Below are 17,715 nucleotides of genomic sequence, written 5' to 3' on the forward strand. Positions count from 1 at the left end.
ATAACTTGAGCACTTTTCAAATGTAATAGTTAGAATGGCAAAGCAGTTCTTTTTTTCTCTCTCTTATGGTACAAAGCATGCTGGTAACTGTACTCCCCAAAAGTTGTTTCTTTAAATCATTAAAATAGAGTGGCTTTTGGTTGGGGGAAAAAAAAAAAATTCTGGCTACTCATTCTAACTTATTTCACTTCTAGGTTAAAGCTGAAAACAGGCAGAATAAGAACAAAGTCCATCAGTTAGAGAATGAAATTCAACATTTACATGAAAAAATAAAGAGCATGGAAGAAATTCAGGGCCTTGCTGATCAACAGCTCCAAGAGGCAGATGAAGAGAAAGAGACTATTCTTGCTCAGCTGGAAGATTTAGAGAAAAGGGTAGGAATGAATAAGGACAAGTGTGTTTGCTCACAAAAAGATGATTCAAAAACTTCTGAATTATTTTGCTTTCTAAGATAGATCAAATACGGGAAGGAACACAGAGGTTAAATATAACATCTTTCTTTCCTTAAATTTTATTGGTGGTCCTTGCTTTAGTGGTTTGGTTTGTGTGGGGTTTTTTTGGTTTTTTTGTTATTTCTATGTATACAATACAAAATGGGATATGTGCGGGGGGAAAAAAGTCATACCGACAGAAAGCCTTTCTTCCATGCTGTTTTTTTACCCAAAACTTATAAAACCTATTGTTTTCCTGGTTTCAGAAAAAAATAGAAGATGCCAGGGCACAAATGCAATTTGTTAATCTAGATAAAGAACTGAAGGAATTAAAGAGGGCAATCATCACTTCAGATAAACTGGCAGCTACAGAACTCTCCATTGCTAAAAATCAGCTAAAGGCTCTTCATGGGACTGTTCTCAGAATTAATCAGGAGCGAGCTGAGGTAAATCAACATTGGTAATTAATTGCTTGTATATAAGCAGTGCTTTCTAATGCCATCATAATGGGAACTATCCTGGTGGTGTCTTTTAAATTCAGCTTCACAGTTTTATTCTGAGTTAGTTGTCCTGCTGCACAGGAGCTCTTGCTTCAGACAGAGTCTGGTCTTGAAATATAGTAGATGAATGCCTGAGTAAATTTGGATATGGACAGGCTTTCTTGCTGTGTGTTGGAAGGTTACACAGAGGCAAGTTTAATCTCTTATTAACTGAAAGTTAAACAATAGAGAATACGTTGTTACGTAAGATAGAAAAGCAAAAGAAGGGACTATGGAAGTTTGTTCTCATGCTTCAAGTTTTTAAAAGTGGGAACCGTTTTTGGCTATGTACTAACATCTCCTCTGTAGAAATACTGTAAAGTTAAAGGAGAAACATTATTTTACATAAACTGCCAGTTTCTGGAATTTCCAGAGCAGACAAGTGCTGATGCTTTTTATTAGTCAGCTTTTCACAAAGCTGCATGAGCCATCTGCAAGCTTGTGAAGTATTCCTGCAAACTAAAGCTCAAACTAGAATTTCAATTTTAGGAGATTGAGGAAGCCGAAGAGTTCTGTGCTGAGGCAGCTCGTGCAGCTCGGGATCTTGCCAGAGCAGAAGCAGAAATAGAATTGTTACAACAACTCCTCAAAGAGAAGGAAGAACAAGTAGGTTGCAGTGATGTTTGCTCTATGCTATATGAGGAACGTAAAATACTTAGAGATATTGGTTCACTGAGTTTCTGAAAATGCCGCATTTAGAGGTGTCGGCCCTGCCCTTTTTCCTCAAGTTTTCCCAAGGCATGATGTTCTTCCCTCCCCTGACATCTGCCAAAGGACAAAATGAAAACCTCAGTGACTTTTAAGAAAAACTCTCACCACTTCACTGCTTTAACGTGGCTATGTCTGTAAGCCTCACCCATAGGAGGGAATGGGAAGAACAATTTTGTTGCATCAGTTTGTACACACGTTTTGCTGAATGAGCATTTTTGTAGGGACAGATGGGCAAGTTTGAAAAAGTTCTAGCAAATCTAATTTAAACTGATTTGCTTTGATTTAAAATTATGTTTTAAATAGTTTCAGCATGAAATGGAGAAAGCTGGCGAGAAGACTGTTGCATCAAACTCCCAGAAGTTTGAAATTGATAAACTAAAGGAAGCTATGGAGCAACAAAAAACAGAAATTGACCGTTTAAGATGGTTGTTGGATAACATTGGTACAGGTAATCTCTCTCTCTCTCTCTCTCTTTTTTTTTTTTTTTTTTTTTTTTCCTCCTCTCTACTTCTTGTGAATAAGCATGGATGCAGATGATGTCACTTTCTTCTCCATATTTCTCACTGTTTGATCTGGGAAGCTGTTCAGAGCTCTGGAAGTTTATTCTAGGAGAATGAACTGTTGAGAATACTTTCCTTTACAGTTCCTATATGGGATACATTCAGTCCTAAATCACTGTGCTTCCTTGGATTCTCTGTATCTATGTGCATGAAGCAAACAGCAAAACAAGCTGCAGTTGTGTGAAGTGTATGGGTCTTTGCATCTTCAAATATGAAGAATGGAAGAAATGGATGGTTGAGGACCAGCAGTGGCACTAGCACTTCTAGGTTTCCAGCTTTGCCAGTTGACCTCTGGAAATATTCCAAAAAGCTGGAGAGGGACTGTTTACAAGGGCATGGAGTGACAGGACAAGGGGGAATGGCCTAAGCTGAAGGAGGGGAGATTTAAATTAGATCTGAGGCAGAAATTCTTCCCTGTGAGGGTGGTGAGGCACTGGCACAGGTTGCCCAGAGGAGCTGTGGATGCCCCATCCCTGGAAGTGTTCGAGGCCAGGTTGGATGCGGCTAATGGAGGGTGTCCCTGCCTGTGGCAGGGGAGTGGAACTGAATGGGCTTTAAGGTCCCTTCCAACCCAAACCATTCTAGAATTCTATGAAATCTAGTTAAGTTTTGCCTCAGTTTAAAGAATCAGAATGACAGTATGTTAGTTTTCATTAGTTTGTATTAACACTTTTTACAACTACTTAGAAAACACTAATTGTGTTTATACTGCTCTAGAACATTATCAGAGATCTATAGACAAGGAAGAATGACCATCAGTTACCTGTATATGAACTTGTATTTCTACAATCTTGCAAGGGCCGGGGTATATCTACATGGCTGTATAATGTTTAGTTTGTTTCCCCCGGTAATTCATTTTTTTAAAATATTGTTTCAGATTAACAAGATAACAGTGAGGGAAAAGCTTTAAACTGTTACTTCAATTAAAGCTGAATGCAGTATTTATGACTTAATTATTTGTCTTATATGTCTATAAAACTGTGATTAATTGACAGGTAATAAAGATGAAATTGACAACTTACAAGATGAAATTGCAGCACTCAGAAATGTGCTTTCATCCCAGAATGATTACATCACCAGTATAGCGGATCCATTGAGAAGGAGGGGATACTGGTATTACATGCCATCATCGCAGGTCAGAAATAAAAGTCCTATTATGTGGAAAGTCATTTGATATGGGAAAGTCCATTATAAACTTGCTAGGTGTGGGAGGAACTTAAGAAAAATTACTGGCTGGCATAGAAGAGAAATACTGAAACAACGCATGCAAATGTTCCGTGATAGAGGGATTACTGTGTAGAAATAAGCATCTAGTATACATAAAATTTGGAGACAACTATTCAAAACACAGTTCTGTAAATTCACTTAGGTAAAGGTTTAAAAGGGGACATTGCAGACAAACATTTCTTGCAAAACACTGTCTGAATTTAAGAGAAATATTGTTAAAAAATATTTAGTGCTCTCTTTAAAGCAGCATCATGCTTGGAAGTAAGAGAAAGCAGAGTATGTATAGCCTGTTCTTGAAAAATTAGTGCTTTAAAATGTCTACAACAAATAATTTGTTTTACATTATTTGTTATTTATAGATTAACACATATGCTCTTTTCTTTAGGCTTCAACTCCCAGTTCCCGTAGCACAAAAGATTCTGGAGTTTGTTTACTCTGTTCTGGCTCATCCCCACCCAGACGAGGGTGCGGTGACAACAGGCAGTGTGGGAAGGAAGGCTTGCCCAGTCATGGAGGATGTTGGGTTTATTCACCTGTCAGAAATAGGTTGTACAAATCAAATTCTGGTAAAGGTAAGTCAGTCTCATGGCCTCGGAATGTTTAGGAGCGTACTAAAGATGGACTCGCTTAGAGTTCATAGTGAATTTTTTTGATGTGTGTGAGTGAATTATGAAAGTGTATTACTGTTGAGCTCGTTATTCAGCTTAAGCAGTGTTTATTACATTTTTGTACGGTACATAGAATGTGTGTTATTTTAAAATGTGCATTTGAAGAATATATCTTACTGAAAAAGTGATTTAAAAATAACTTTTTTCCTTTTTTTCTTTCTTTTGGTAAAGATAGAAGAGCGAAAGGAAACAGTGAAGGAAATGACGAAACTTGTGTTCCCAAAGACCCTCCCTTTGTACCACCACCTGGTACAGTTATTTACACGGTCCTTCCAGATGGTGCCCCCGTACCTCAGGGAACTGTGGTTTATGGCCCTCCTCCTGCAGCAGCAAATGGAGGTTCAGTTGCTCCTGGATCTGTCATCTATGGCCCACCTCCTGTGGGAGCCCAGGTTGTTTACGGCCCTCTTCCTCCAACCTTCACTGTCCCGCTCATTCCTGTTGGAGTGCTTCACTGCAATGTGCCTGAACATCATGATTTGGTAAGATGGAGCTGTACGCTGCAGGTTTAACCATAGGCAACTGACTTAGGAATGGATTAGGAGCATCTGTTAACATATGCTTTCTCAACAAAACCGCAAACTACTAAAACCTCATTTTCACAGATTAGATTAGTCCATTTAAAAAAGAAAAAAAAAAGTCTCTGCTAGGAAGGCTCTGGATCTGAGAGAGCTTGCTGATAAGAATGCTCCATCTTCAGTGCTAATAGTCCAGTCTTTGCTGTCTGTAGTTGTTCCTGTGTCTCAGGAGGACTGAAATAGAAAATAGGTCTTAATTTTGTTGTTCTGTTTCCTGTATGTAGGAGAGCGAAGTCTCAAGGCTGGAAGACACTGTGTATTATTTAAAGTCTCGGAAATACAAAGATAAATGGTCAGAGGCAGCTGAGCATAAATACAAAAAAGAGGTGGAAGAATTGCATCAAAACATCGAAGAACTTCTGCATGAAAGAGAAGAGTTGGAACATGAAGTAGCAGAGCTACGAAGAGCAACTCAAAAACATAACAAACGCATGTAAGGATATTGCACTAGAATACATTTAAAGTAAACGTGGAAATACCTAAACTTTTTTCCAACAAAAGTCAATTTTGACTTGTTTACAGTTAATGTAAATGGACTAGAACTTCAAGAGGCTCCAGGCCTCTGGCATTTTGTATTTTAATTCCATGTCTTTCTTCCTGACCTTTTTAGGGACTTTATTGAAGGGTATACAAACGACGTTATTGCAGAATTGCAGTTAGAAAAGTCTCTTAAACACCATGAAGATATTGCAGATGAAATTGAATGTATAGAAAAGACTCTTCTGAAACGACGAGCAGAGCTTAGAGAGGCAGATAGGCTACTTGCAGAAGCTGAAGTGGAACTTGAGAGCACACGGGGGAAGGTAAGTAAAGCCATAACTCTAAGTGCAGAAGGACTTATGTGTTGCATTAAGATTGTTTTAAGCAGGGGATTTTTGTTTGTCTAAGCAGTTTATTTTCACTTGGATAACCTGAAGCCTCTTAAAATGCTTCTATTTGAAAATAAGTCATGGGATAACCTGTGCTAAAAAAATGTTTCAGTCATTGCCAAAGAGGAGGAAGCTTTTCTGCTCTGGACAAGGGAGGAGAAATGGTTCTACTTCATGGTATACAAAGGGAGAAAGCTGAGGTGGAATAGTCAAGCCAGGAGGAGGTCATCTTCAGACAGCTAACCTGCAGGTTATGGATGTGGAAAGCATAAGATGGGAATGTAATGTCTCAATCTTCAATTTTTGCTCTAGACTAAAGACACTATTCAAAAGCACAATCATGCCAAACAGTATTTGTCCCGCACTGAAACTGAGGCAAAGGAGCTGGAGCGAAGGGCTCAGGACATGGCCGTTAAACTTGTGAAAGCAGATCAACAATTAAGGTATGCTGTTCTTGTGAATGTGTATCAAATGGGGATGAGGCGAAGAACAAGATTCTTTCAAATATAAAGATAATGCTTTTGGAGAGGGAGAGCTGTTAAAATGTTAATACGAAAAGGCATAAATGCTTCTTTAGGTTATTACAGGCAGATACAAGGGATTTAGAACAGCGTAAGAGGGAACAAGAAGGTATTTTGAAGGAAATCAACAAAATGGTGGCTGCAAGAGACTCTGAGTTCCAGTCATTAAACCAGAAGATAGAAATGCTAACTGAAAGGTAAGTATTTTTAATTTACTGTAAACTATGTTAGATAAAGTAAAGATGTCCACCTCCAATAAATTACTGTCTAAGGTATTCTTGTTTCTTCTGAGTCACATTTTTATTCTCACTGTCAGTCTTCAGAAGCTTCAAGGAGATATTCAAGTTGCAGAAGGTAATGAAGAACATCACCTCCAAATCCTTAGAGAAGCAGAAAACCTTCTTCAAGGCAAGAAAACAGAATTGGAAAGATTGAAAGATCAGGTGAGGCTTTTCTGATTAACTCTGGACTGTCAGTTTTGTTGGTTTTGATGTAACTGAAAGCTGAGAAGAATCTTAAGTTCTGAACTGCCTTGGCTGAAGAATTGAATTCTTAAGTTTATTTTAATGTTGGTAATTTGAATTCTCCTTGGTTTGTCGTATAAGTATGACCCCAATCTCTCTGGCGTTTCTGCCTAATGAATGTTACTGCAGAGTTCTCTCTGACAATTCTTACTGCACTCTCTGAGGTACAAGACTGCAGTGGCCAGATCAGCACTTACTCTTCAATATTGGCTATGTTATACAGGTTTAGCAAATGAAGCTCATTGCTCTGATGGGATCTTAACGTGTTATGCAATTCAAATAAATCTCTGGCAGGGAACAGCGTACTGCACTTGTTCTCGTGCATGTGTGTGGTTACAAAAATAAAAGCCTTCAAATGCTTCTTCTGTTAAACTTCTACATTTTAGATTACTGCTCAGCAACAAGAGCTCTTGTTTCTGGAGCAACAGTTAAACCTAAGAAAAGAAGAGCTTCATGTCCTTCAAGACTGTATTTCCCAAAAGAAAGGTGACCTCAAAGAAGCTCTTCGAGATGGAGAAACTGAAGCAAATGAAAAGCTACGCCAAATAAGAGTAACTTTTCCAAATGAGTCTTCACTTCATTATATTTCTGAAGAACAGCGAAAGAATAGAAGTATCAAAAATATCCCAACAAGTTTCCACAAAATCAGTTTTGCTTTCTACAACCTCCCAAAACCCACTGAAAAATAGAACAAGCAAGCTTACGATTCTGTGCTAAGAGCTTGGTCTAGATGCACAAATTGGAACTCCTGAATTCCAGTAATACTTACCGAATTAGTCCCTTGAGAACTAAATTATATTAAATAGAAATCTCGGAATGACTTAGTGTTGCTGAGACAAGCAGCTTCTAAAGCAAATCAGTTTGATCAGTGTGTGTAAAACACAACAAAGCTGGTGTAAGTCAGCTCTGTCTCCATCCTCATTTACTTAGAAAGGATTCTTACTTCCTTTCTGAAATAAAAACAAAGTATCAAGGTTCATTATATTTTGTGGGGGCTTTTTGTCTGACTTCCTGTTTTAAGGCCTATATACTGTTTACTTGAATGAGGGTGTTGTGGTCAGACTTGTAGATCAAAATCTCTGCAAGATTGTTACTTTAAAATTGTCCACAAACAGGACTTTAAGTTAAACATTGTGGGGGTTTTGTTTATAGTTACAGTTAATGGTGTAAACAAACTCTGGAACTAAATTGATCAGAATATTGGTGGGAGACTCCTTAAATTTTATAAATATTTAGAACTTCTATTTAAAGGAAAAGTTTATTGAAAATGGCAAATAATGGCATTCCTTGTAACACTGATACATTTCCACAGGAAATAAAACTACTTCTGGAAGAGCTTAACGTTGAGAGGAAAGAACTGGATGTCCAGATTAATGAGAAAAGAGCACAGCTTTCCTTCATAAAGAAGGATATTGGAAAAGAGGAAGAAAATCTTCAAGGAATACTTGGGCAAATTACCAGGCATAAGATAGGTATGCCCTCGGCTTTACTAGACAGTATTTTGTGTGAATTGAGCTCCTAATTGCACATCCCTGCAGTCTTCTGTTCCTCACTCCTTTTGAAATACTGTGAATGGCTGCAGAGAAAGAGTTCCCTGGAATTCTCGTAGTTTACAGGGAGCTGACAGATACCCTTCGCTCAAGTTGAGGCAGTGTTTCATGCTGCTTTGTATCTGGGACGTGAGTTTTTCATGCCAGAGAAATGTGAGCAAATCCGTTGTCAGGACTGATCAGTTCATACTCGGCACTGAGTCGTTAGGGGACATTAGCTAATTGTGTCACATTCACAGAAGAAGTATTAAACATTGGGATGTGTGGGGAAATGGAGGAATCTCTTTCCCAAGCAGTTACATCCTGTCAGATTGTGGGAAGTATAAGCAGCGGCAGTTTGGAACTTCTGTACTTTTTCTGAAATATTTTCTTTCATTGTTCATCAGTGAGATAGTCTGTCCCAGGCTAACTCCCTAGGGAGTAGGAAGAGCACAGGAGACCTGGGGACCTGCAACTTGCTGGTAGAACAGCATCAGATACAATACCTGGTGTCTGACACAGCAGTTGAAACTGTGAAGAGTTTTTACAGGGATGATATCAGTACAGTGTCTCTTAATTTTTCCTTGGTGCTTTGCTTTTTTTTTTTTTTTTTTTCCTCTCCAGATAGAATGCATTTGATGTGCTTGTAATAACCTTTGATTTCTTTCATCTTACTAGAACTGAAACATGTTCTGGAGATGCTGGAGCTTGAAAATAATGAACTTCAGGGTTTGAAACTACAACATGACCAAAAGGTCAATGAGCTAGAAAAGACTCAGGCTGCAATTCTAGAAGTAAGTGTTTCTTCTATAGCTAATATAGTAACTGGAAGAAGAGATCTGCATATTCTGTGGTTCTGTTAAGATCTGGGCAACAGAGTCTTTACACTGTGAAATCAGTTTCTAGTCTGATTTCAGCTTGTCACAGAAAAGTCTTAGGTCTGCTTCGGCCCTTTAAAATAATGGGACTCTTTTTTTGGTGTGCATGAGGGAGAGAGGGCAAAGGACAGAAGGCTGTTCTGTGGCTGTAGAACGATGAATACTGTTTTCTTAGTATTAGCTTCCAGAGTCTGTCTGTCTGGATTCTATCTGTGTGGAAGACAGTTTACTAACTCAACTGGATGATCTTCTCTACCATTAAAAAGGTATTTTAGCTCAGCTGGTCTCTTTTTTTCTCTTTAGTGAATACAGACAGACATTCAACTTTGCTACCAGTGGGCAGAGAGGTCAGCGGCATCTCTTTGGCAGTCTCGTAGTAGCTACAGGATTGTTAGGTCAGAGTCCAGGATAGCCCTCCTCTACTTAGTTGTGCAATTCCAGAAAATCTAACATGCTTTTGCTAAGAGAGCATTTCTAAGCAGATATTTATATCTCTTTCTCTACTCCTTTCTGTGAAGGACAGGGAAAAGAAGGGACTAGTTGATATGCTTGGTGCCTTTCTATTACCACACTTAAAGTGATCACCTTACTACATTACCTGAGCATCTCGCAGCCCTTAATGTGGTCATTCTCGCAAAATCCCTGCGATGAAGGGATCTGCTACTCGTACAGATGGGGGGGAAAATGGTGGTTAAACTATGATGGAACAAAGAACTGCACCCCTATCTTCCAGTCCTCGTGCTCATAGTCATCATAACCTTCATTGTAAATACACTCAAATTAATCTGGCATTAAGCAGTTATCCCATTTGTAATGCGGTAGTAGCTAGAAGGCACTCCAGCCTGTGTATGATCTCTCTGAATGAAAGGTTCTTAAACTGCTGTAGCTAAAGATGTTAATAACTTGTGCTACTTCTTGACTGTATAAATGTGTTGTTTACAATGCCTTCTTTTGTAGGAGAAGTTAAAACTGGAGAAGATTCAGAGATTATTCCAGTGTCAGCAAGGGGAAGTAGACTGGCAGGAACAACTACTTGAGAAAGACCGTCAGGAAAATGAACATCTGGTTTCTCAAATGCGCACTCTGCAAAATAATATTGAGTCTTTGAATAAAGAAAAAGAAAAGCTTGAAGAGGACTGTCAGAGTTTGGAAAAGAAGTTGTCACAAACCAGAAGGTGGGGGGGAATTTTTTTTTCCTGCAGAGATCAGAAGTGATGGGATGTCTGTTTATCATAATTAAAAATACAGCTATAACTTTGAGGTGCCCAATTATACAGAATATGCTATTTTTTTATATCCTGTGGAGGTTTTATTTTAAGCATGTCTACAGTAGACTTACAGAAAATACTCAGCAATGAAGCTGATGAATGCAACAGCACATGTTATATCATGGCAGTGTGACGAGAAAAGTTATGAAAAGCAAAGTGTTAAGTCTTGGAACAGGACAGCTGTCTTGCTCTTACGACTACTAGGTAGCACTTGAGCTGAGAAGACTTACTGAAATGCAGCTGGTTTTAGAGTCCTCACCAAGTACTTCCAACAAACCGAGAATTTGTATTCGCATGTTACAGAGACTTAACTGCTACTGAAGATAGCAGCAGAACTGCATTGGCCAATGTAGAAAAAATGGAACTGGATGTTAAAAACCTGCAGCAGGAGGTAGATCTACTGAACAAACAAAAAAAATCACTGAATGGAGACATTATTGTTGTACAGAGAGATCTTCAAGGTAACGATCAATTTTTGGTTCTAAGCTGCAATATATTTTAAGATAAATTGTGTTAAAAGGTATACTGTAACTGTACTGTATGATACTAAATATCCAACATGCTCAAATATCTACAGGCAGAAAGTATTTAACATGTTGAAAAGACGGAAATTTTAGAAACTTTTTCTATTTTTTATTCATTTATGAAAAGAGATAATTTATTTGTATAGGTATTTCAAATTGATTGAAAATCTGTCACCAATATTTTTCTAGAAAAAAAGGAAGAACTAGAAACACTGAAAGGAGAATTAAATGACTCCAGGCAACAGCTTCAACTGGTAGAGCAGGTTAGTTTTGGTGAAATACGTACATATTTTCACAATTTTAGCACAGAATCGAGGGGCTTCATTTATCACAACAGTTGACGGTCCATCACCCGTTTTTTCATCTAGGTACATTAGCTCAAAATCAGACACTTGCAGCGCTAATAAACAACGGCTAGTTTATTCCTTGTTCTTGCTGAGTTTGGAGTGGTGTGGACTACAGTAGGTACCTCACCAGATGAGATTTCTGGTTTGGGTTTTCTGTGTGCCAACTGCGGTGACTCTTCTAGTCAGATTGTTACCCCCAACTTGAAGTGCGGGGGATTTTGGTTTGTTTTGGGGTTATTTGGTTTGATGGGGATATTTTTTTCCTGTGGATTTGTTTGGGTTTCAATTTATCTTCTTTCTAGAAAACAATCCAGAATTTGTCATCGTTCTAGAAAACAATCCAGACCCTGGTTTATTGTTTTTAGGAAGAAGAATTTTTTTTTTTTTTTTTTTTTTTTTTTTTTTTTTTTTTTTAAGTAAAGCAGCATCTTCTGGCTCTTTATCTGATGGTTCCTATTGTTTTAATTCAGTCAGTGGCTGGTTTAAATGGAAGGTAATTTAAGTGTGATTAGGGATGATCAGTTATGTTCCTTCAAACGCAAGCCTTTTAGCCAGAGAGCTGTTAATTTTATCAGCTAGTTATATCCCTTGATTTTATGTTTTATATTGCAGGATTTGAAAAATAATACAAAGCATCAGGATGAGCTGCTTAGAGAGCAGGCAACCCTGAAAGAAGATATCCTAGAATATTTAAGGAAACATAAGGATTGCCAAGAGAGACAGAAAAAGAAGGAGAACCAATTGCAGCAGCTCCAGAAAGAGATTGAAGAGAAGGAAACAGAACTTGCCAAACAAGAAGCGGTAATGAGCCTGCTGACTTGCCTCACTTTCTTCTGACCTCTAAAAATAATGCAGGCCAAAAGGTTTTGGGTGCACATTTACAAATAATAGACCAGTGCTTTAAGAAACACAAAGCTTCATTTTCAGAGGAAAAAGCTTCAACATTGTTTAGGTTTTGCTAAAACATGTGTGTCACAACAAAGGACTGTCATCCTTCTTGGCAGTGCCATCCCATACTGACCTGGTAACAAAACTGCTGTAAAACCAACACTACCCCGAGTGCAAGAAGGGTTGTGGGGTAGTGGAAGGCACTGTGCAGTGTGGTGTCATGGCTGCTGGTGTAGTGGATGGGGTGAGGAGATGGACTAGAACAGATTATTCTCTAGAATTCTGTCTTGTCAGCTGGATATAGTTCAGAGAACTTCTTCCTGTGCTGTTGATTTCTCTTGGGAGATGAGAAAACTATGGAGAGTACCTGAAATGCTACAATGGATTTCAAGTGAAACTAATCCAAGCTTAACTCTAGCTGCATTCCATAATTCCAAAACTAAGCAGAAAAATTTCCAGGGCTTTTTTTTATCCTGAAGTTTCCTTCTGCTTTTGACTGGATCACTATTGGCAGCTTGTTCTCTTGTATAGTATTTCTGTGCAAAGCTCAGCAACTGTTCATGAAAACTAGGACTTAGTTTTACTATAGGCATATAAGATTAACTTACATTGGCTGAGCAGTTTCAACAAAGTGTTAACTAAAAGAAAAACCGAGGGAGTGGTACTGAAAATAAGAGGCAAGAAAAATTGATAAACTCTTTTTGCCAGTAAAGAGTATTAGACTACAGCTCTTTCCAATTTATGCTGCTTTAACTTCTATAATATCTTCTGGTGATGGAAGTTGGTGCTAGTTAAAGCTGGAAGTGGTGTTTTTTTGGCAGATTCTTCACCGCCTCAAGCAAAATTCAGAGCGTGAAGGGAAAAAAATGGATGAACATATTGCTAAAGCGAAAGATCAGAAAACGCTATTGGAAAAGGAACTAACAGATCAACAAAAGAAACTGGAGCAGGCAGTAACGAAAGTAAGGCTGGCAGAAGAAAACATCAGGAAGCTGGAAAAGGAGGAGTCTCGATATGCAGCACTTGAAGAAACTGTCAGAAAAAGCAGTAAGATTAATTGCGCAAACAAATCGTTACCATTTATGGGTTCTAAGTCTAATGAAACCAACAAATACTTCTGTTAATCTCACTTGGTTTCTAATGCAGCCCCTGGATTGACTCTCAGTCCTTAAATTGACTTGTTCAAAGAACTGAGATTCTAAAGCCAACTGGTGGTCTATCCCCTCTCACTTTGTGTCTGTTCTTACAAACCATTGCTTAGCACATTAATGTGTTTGAAAAATATCTAATGTGTATGCAGTATGCCAAGAGACTTACACTTCTGCTAATCAGGATTGTTTTAAAAAAATTTTCATTACAGAACATCAGCTCTCAGAAAAAGAATTACAATTACAACAAAAAAACAGAGACATACAGTCTCTTCAAAAAGAACTGGAAGTCTCCAAGTCTGAGCTAAACCATCTCCAAGATCGGATAGCATCAGAGAGGAAAAAAGCAGAAAAACAAATCTTGAGTCTGAAAGAAGCAATGAAAGTGCAAAGGATGCAGCTTGAAAGAAAACTGCACGTAAGTCCTGGCTGAGGGGAGAATGTTTGGGGATCTGGGTTATTTTTAAACAGCAAAATGATAGAACACCCATTTTTATTGTGGGAGGAACAAAGTAATGCATTAATGTCATGACTAGACAGAACTTGAGGCAACCAAACTCTGGTATTTCTAGACTGGGCTGCAGAACACTTCTAGTTCCTCCTATTTAATGCTGTTTCTGCCTTTTAACTTGAAGAAATTGTGTTGTGTGGGTTCTCTCGATTCATTTTTCTGCAGTGGATGCTCACAGTAAAAGGCAATCCTTCTGCATTTTCCTAGGAACAAAAGCATGAAAATACCTGTTTGCAGGGTGATGCAGCAACTGCTGAACAAGTAGCACACAGTAACCAGGAGCCAGCCAGACGCCTTGTTGAGGACCTTGGGCAGATCCAGCAGGACTACGTGGATCTCCACACCCAGGTATAACTGAGGGAGAGCTGTCTTCCAGACAAGTTTGTTGTACTGGTTTTCAATCTCCTCCTGTCCACTGTATCACAGTTAGAAATAGACTTACTTAAAATTGCAGTGTGATTCCCCCCCCCCCCCCCCCCCCCCCCCAATCTGGGAGAAGTTAAGCTTTGTTAGCAATCAGTAGGATCAGGCAGCTTGGTAATCCCTGTTAAAAAATGAACAAACCAACGCCAGCCAGCCAGTCACGTGCAGAGTTCTCAGAGCAAGGCTGCAAGTTCTTAAAGCAGCACTTCATTTGTCAGATCTTGAAGGCCGTGGCAGAGTGGCACGGTTGCCTTCCCGTCGCACGGTGAATTACAGGCACTGTTTAGGCCGGTTCAAGTGAATCAACCCCTCTCGCCCAGAAGAATGACACCTGAAAAGGAGACCGTGTTCTCTGGAGGTGGACTGAGGGTGGAGGGGGTGAGTCCCAGCTATTCGTTAGGAGTGAGTGGATTTGCGTGCTCCCAACAGACGTAGCAAATGCACCATAACGTCTGCTGGGAGCTCAGTTCAGGCAGTGCTTCAGTCAAGCATTCAGACGCTGGCTCCTGTTTACGTTATGGTTTGGTAATAGGTACTTGGCATAACTAGTCATAATTTATGCAAATCACTGTTATCAACGTTAAAGCGACTCAGTAGGCAGTGAAGAACTTGTTAGTGCCAACCTGGGCCAGCATTTCCTTCTTATGATACTCACTTTAATTTAAAGGTGATTCCATGTTGTCTGATTCCTAATCTTTTAATAAATCCCTTATAAATTGTTTTAAGTCCTTTAAGAGTAGGGTCCTTCAGAGAATAACGTTGTCACCAACTAGAAAGCGTTCAGGGAAGACTATGCAAGATCAGAGTATGATTAGGTTTAAGTTAAGGAGTTGTGTCCCAGTAACTTTAGTCGCCTCCATCACCATCTGAGGGGGTTCACAGGCAAAGTTAATGTCAGAACTAGGGCAAGATCTGTTCAGAGGTTTTGTGAAAGTAAGAAATAAGCCTTGTTTGGTTATGCAGGAAAATCCCTCTGGATTGATGCATTTGTAACGTGACAGCAAAATGGTGAGACTGTTCTATGGTGTAGGTTAAAACTCAAGAAGACCTGGAAAAGAGACAAAGGGAAATAAAGGATGCAGCAACGTTGCTTAAACTGGAGGTTGAAGATGAAATTAGGATGGGGTTTAAATCTTTGAGTCCATCTTCTCTGGAACCAGTGGAAGATTTGGATGCATCGTCTGAAAAACAGGGAAGTCTGCAGTGTGAATCTGATAGCTTGGAGGAGACTGGTCCCTTTGCTGCTGTTGACAAACGACTCCTCTCACTGGAAGAAAAGTTGAATCTTTCTAAAGTCTTCCTAATGGTAAAATGCTTTTGAACAGTAGCTGCTGCTCATGCTACAGCTGAGCACGTCGGTATTGGTACCTTTAGCTGTTACGCTCTGTTACTAAACGTGCTTTTGTTTCCAAAAGGACGAACACTGGCGTGGAGAGGCTCTCCGAGAGAAACTGCAGCATCATGAGGATCGGCTGAAGGTGACCCGTCTCTTCCCAGTCTGTCTGTCGGGTCCCTTCTGAAAATAACGCACAGGACCCAGGAGCGTGGGGGTCCTGGCCTACCCACGCTGTGCACACAGCAACTACCTGCAGCCTACCTTGGGGGGGGGGGGGCGGCAGTAAAACAAGCCTAGCAACTGCATGCCTTATCAGGATGAAAAATACTAATTAACAGTTAATTGGATGTTTGAGTATTCCAACCAGATACCCTCACTGACATCATACTGTGGTATTTTAGCAACATGACAAATGACAGTTAAGGAGCACCTACACTCACTGGCCAAGTTTAGTCAGCACGTACCTGCTGCTCTCTCTTCACGCAGGTAGTGATAAAGGCTGTAGAAACAGCTTATTTCTGACTTGGGAGGAGGTGAACTAAAATAATTCACTGACTGACATTACATCCCTTATGGCTCGACAGTAAAGTCATCAGGTGTTTTCTTTTTAAGTAAGTACAGTCTTGAAAATTATACTATCTGGATATAAATAGAAGTAATGATGTGTTTAGGCCCAGCTCCGGCAGTGCATGTCCAAGCAAGTGGAAGTATTAATCAGAGGAAAACAGCAAACGGAAGGCACCCTGCACAGCTTGGAGCGACAGGTGGATGCGCTGGATGACCTGGTTAGCAGCACTGCTTCAGACCCGCTGTTTCTAGCCCAAAGCTCAAGCCTGGTAGCTCTTCACAATGCTCTGAGTTTAGCAAAGACAGAGGTAATACTCTTCTGGATACAGGAGTTCTGGTTTGGGGGTTTTATAAACAGTAGTCTATTACAGCCATATGGCTAAGTTGGTGGTTTTTGTTTTTTACTTTGTCTAACCTTTTACTCTTTAAAATCCAGATTTTTAAATTTTTTTTTAAGATTAATGTGTGTCTGCTAATTGAAGACATTAATTTATTATTCAGCCTTACTTTTACTGCTTTTTCTAGGCTACTCTGAAACGACTCGCACGCTTCCCCAGCAGGCCAACGGGTGTTTCAGTGGGGTCTAGGACGCTGCGCTCCAGCCTGCGAGGAATTTCTCAGTGAAGGCCAGAGGTGAGGGAGTGCACCTCCTGTGCAGGGAGCCCTGTAGGGTGAGAGGGGATGCAGGCCTGCCCCTTCCAGTGAAAGCATGCCTGGGCATGGTGTCCTCCCATTTCATGCTGTTCTGGCTCTCAGATTTGTATTTTCAAACAAATTGGGGGTGAGAGATGCTGGTAAACTCTCATGTGATGTGGAGAAATTACCACTCTATGACCAACTTAGATATTAAGCTGCTGCCATCCTTGATCTTTGAGTAACGTGCTTCTGGTTTTAATACCTAAATTACATTTACAGGTAGTTACAGTGCCAGCCTGGCACTTAAGCATTCTTTTGTAATGATTTAAGTTAAAAATGTATTATTTCAAGAGCTGCCATACATTGGAAGAAAAGCTTCGAGTGCATCTACAGCTGTTCTTCAGAAGTGACCTGCCAGCAGGAGTTACACAGTCCCTCAGGACCAGGAAAGCCTCTGCCCAGCTGGGACAGGCTGGGGGCAGAACCACTCAGGCACCAAGGCCTGACCTGCACCATCAGTTACACCCGGGAAGATTTCTACCTCACACCGCTCAAGCGTTTTCTAAAAGAGTATTTGCCACCACTGACAAACTGCTGGCTGCAGGCCTGTGCTCTACTGTGAAGTTCCTGTATGATTGAGTAACTGAACTTGATGTATATAGTTTTTTAAAAACTATTTTAAATGCAGGTTTAACTCTGCAGCCAGAACAACTCCTATTTAAGTGTGGGTATTTGTCACTTTCCACTCTAAAGAAAACTTGTACCAAGGACAGAGTTCCTTTTCCCTGTTGCCAAATGCCTGGATGTTTTAAATACATTTTTGAGTACTTAATATAAATTTGAGTGAGTGATGCTTGCTTTTATCCATGGTTGTCTGTTGTGTTGGGGTTTTTTTAAGGTATTTATGGTTGCACTGCAGTGCCCTGCACTCAGGCAGCAGTAGCACACTTCTTTGCAGGAAGTGGAACTTGTCCAATACTGGTGTTTAGGTAGCTATTACTACTGACTACTGCTTGTAAGCCTGTCTGAAAT

General features: G+C 39.8%; 1 protein-coding gene across 1 annotated transcript in view; it reads left to right on the forward strand.

The window, feature by feature from the left end:
* Window positions 1–17,152, forward strand: part of CNTRL (centriolin) — a 36,289-nt gene extending 19,137 nt beyond the window's left edge. The window contains exons 19-45 of the mRNA XM_075772224.1: window positions 195–374; window positions 698–877; window positions 1,460–1,576; window positions 1,985–2,129; window positions 3,237–3,376; window positions 3,854–4,040; window positions 4,308–4,618; window positions 4,939–5,147; window positions 5,325–5,517; window positions 5,896–6,026; window positions 6,161–6,301; window positions 6,421–6,547; window positions 7,015–7,179; window positions 7,941–8,100; window positions 8,836–8,951; window positions 9,993–10,210; window positions 10,607–10,764; window positions 11,017–11,090; window positions 11,787–11,975; window positions 12,884–13,109; window positions 13,423–13,628; window positions 13,929–14,069; window positions 15,175–15,450; window positions 15,560–15,622; window positions 16,152–16,355; window positions 16,573–16,680; window positions 17,035–17,152. Coding sequence (XP_075628339.1) covers window positions 195–374; window positions 698–877; window positions 1,460–1,576; window positions 1,985–2,129; window positions 3,237–3,376; window positions 3,854–4,040; window positions 4,308–4,618; window positions 4,939–5,147; window positions 5,325–5,517; window positions 5,896–6,026; window positions 6,161–6,301; window positions 6,421–6,547; window positions 7,015–7,179; window positions 7,941–8,100; window positions 8,836–8,951; window positions 9,993–10,210; window positions 10,607–10,764; window positions 11,017–11,090; window positions 11,787–11,975; window positions 12,884–13,109; window positions 13,423–13,628; window positions 13,929–14,069; window positions 15,175–15,450; window positions 15,560–15,622; window positions 16,152–16,355; window positions 16,573–16,671 — 4,356 coding nt within the window. The 3' untranslated portion in view covers window positions 16,672–16,680; window positions 17,035–17,152. The remainder of the gene's footprint in view (window positions 1–194; window positions 375–697; window positions 878–1,459; window positions 1,577–1,984; window positions 2,130–3,236; window positions 3,377–3,853; window positions 4,041–4,307; window positions 4,619–4,938; window positions 5,148–5,324; window positions 5,518–5,895; window positions 6,027–6,160; window positions 6,302–6,420; window positions 6,548–7,014; window positions 7,180–7,940; window positions 8,101–8,835; window positions 8,952–9,992; window positions 10,211–10,606; window positions 10,765–11,016; window positions 11,091–11,786; window positions 11,976–12,883; window positions 13,110–13,422; window positions 13,629–13,928; window positions 14,070–15,174; window positions 15,451–15,559; window positions 15,623–16,151; window positions 16,356–16,572; window positions 16,681–17,034) is intronic.
* Window positions 17,153–17,715: the final 563 nt, after the last annotated feature.

This window comes from Balearica regulorum, chromosome 20 (genome assembly GCF_011004875.1).
Source record: "Balearica regulorum gibbericeps isolate bBalReg1 chromosome 20, bBalReg1.pri, whole genome shotgun sequence".
NCBI classification, from domain to species: domain Eukaryota; kingdom Metazoa; phylum Chordata; class Aves; order Gruiformes; family Gruidae; genus Balearica; species Balearica regulorum.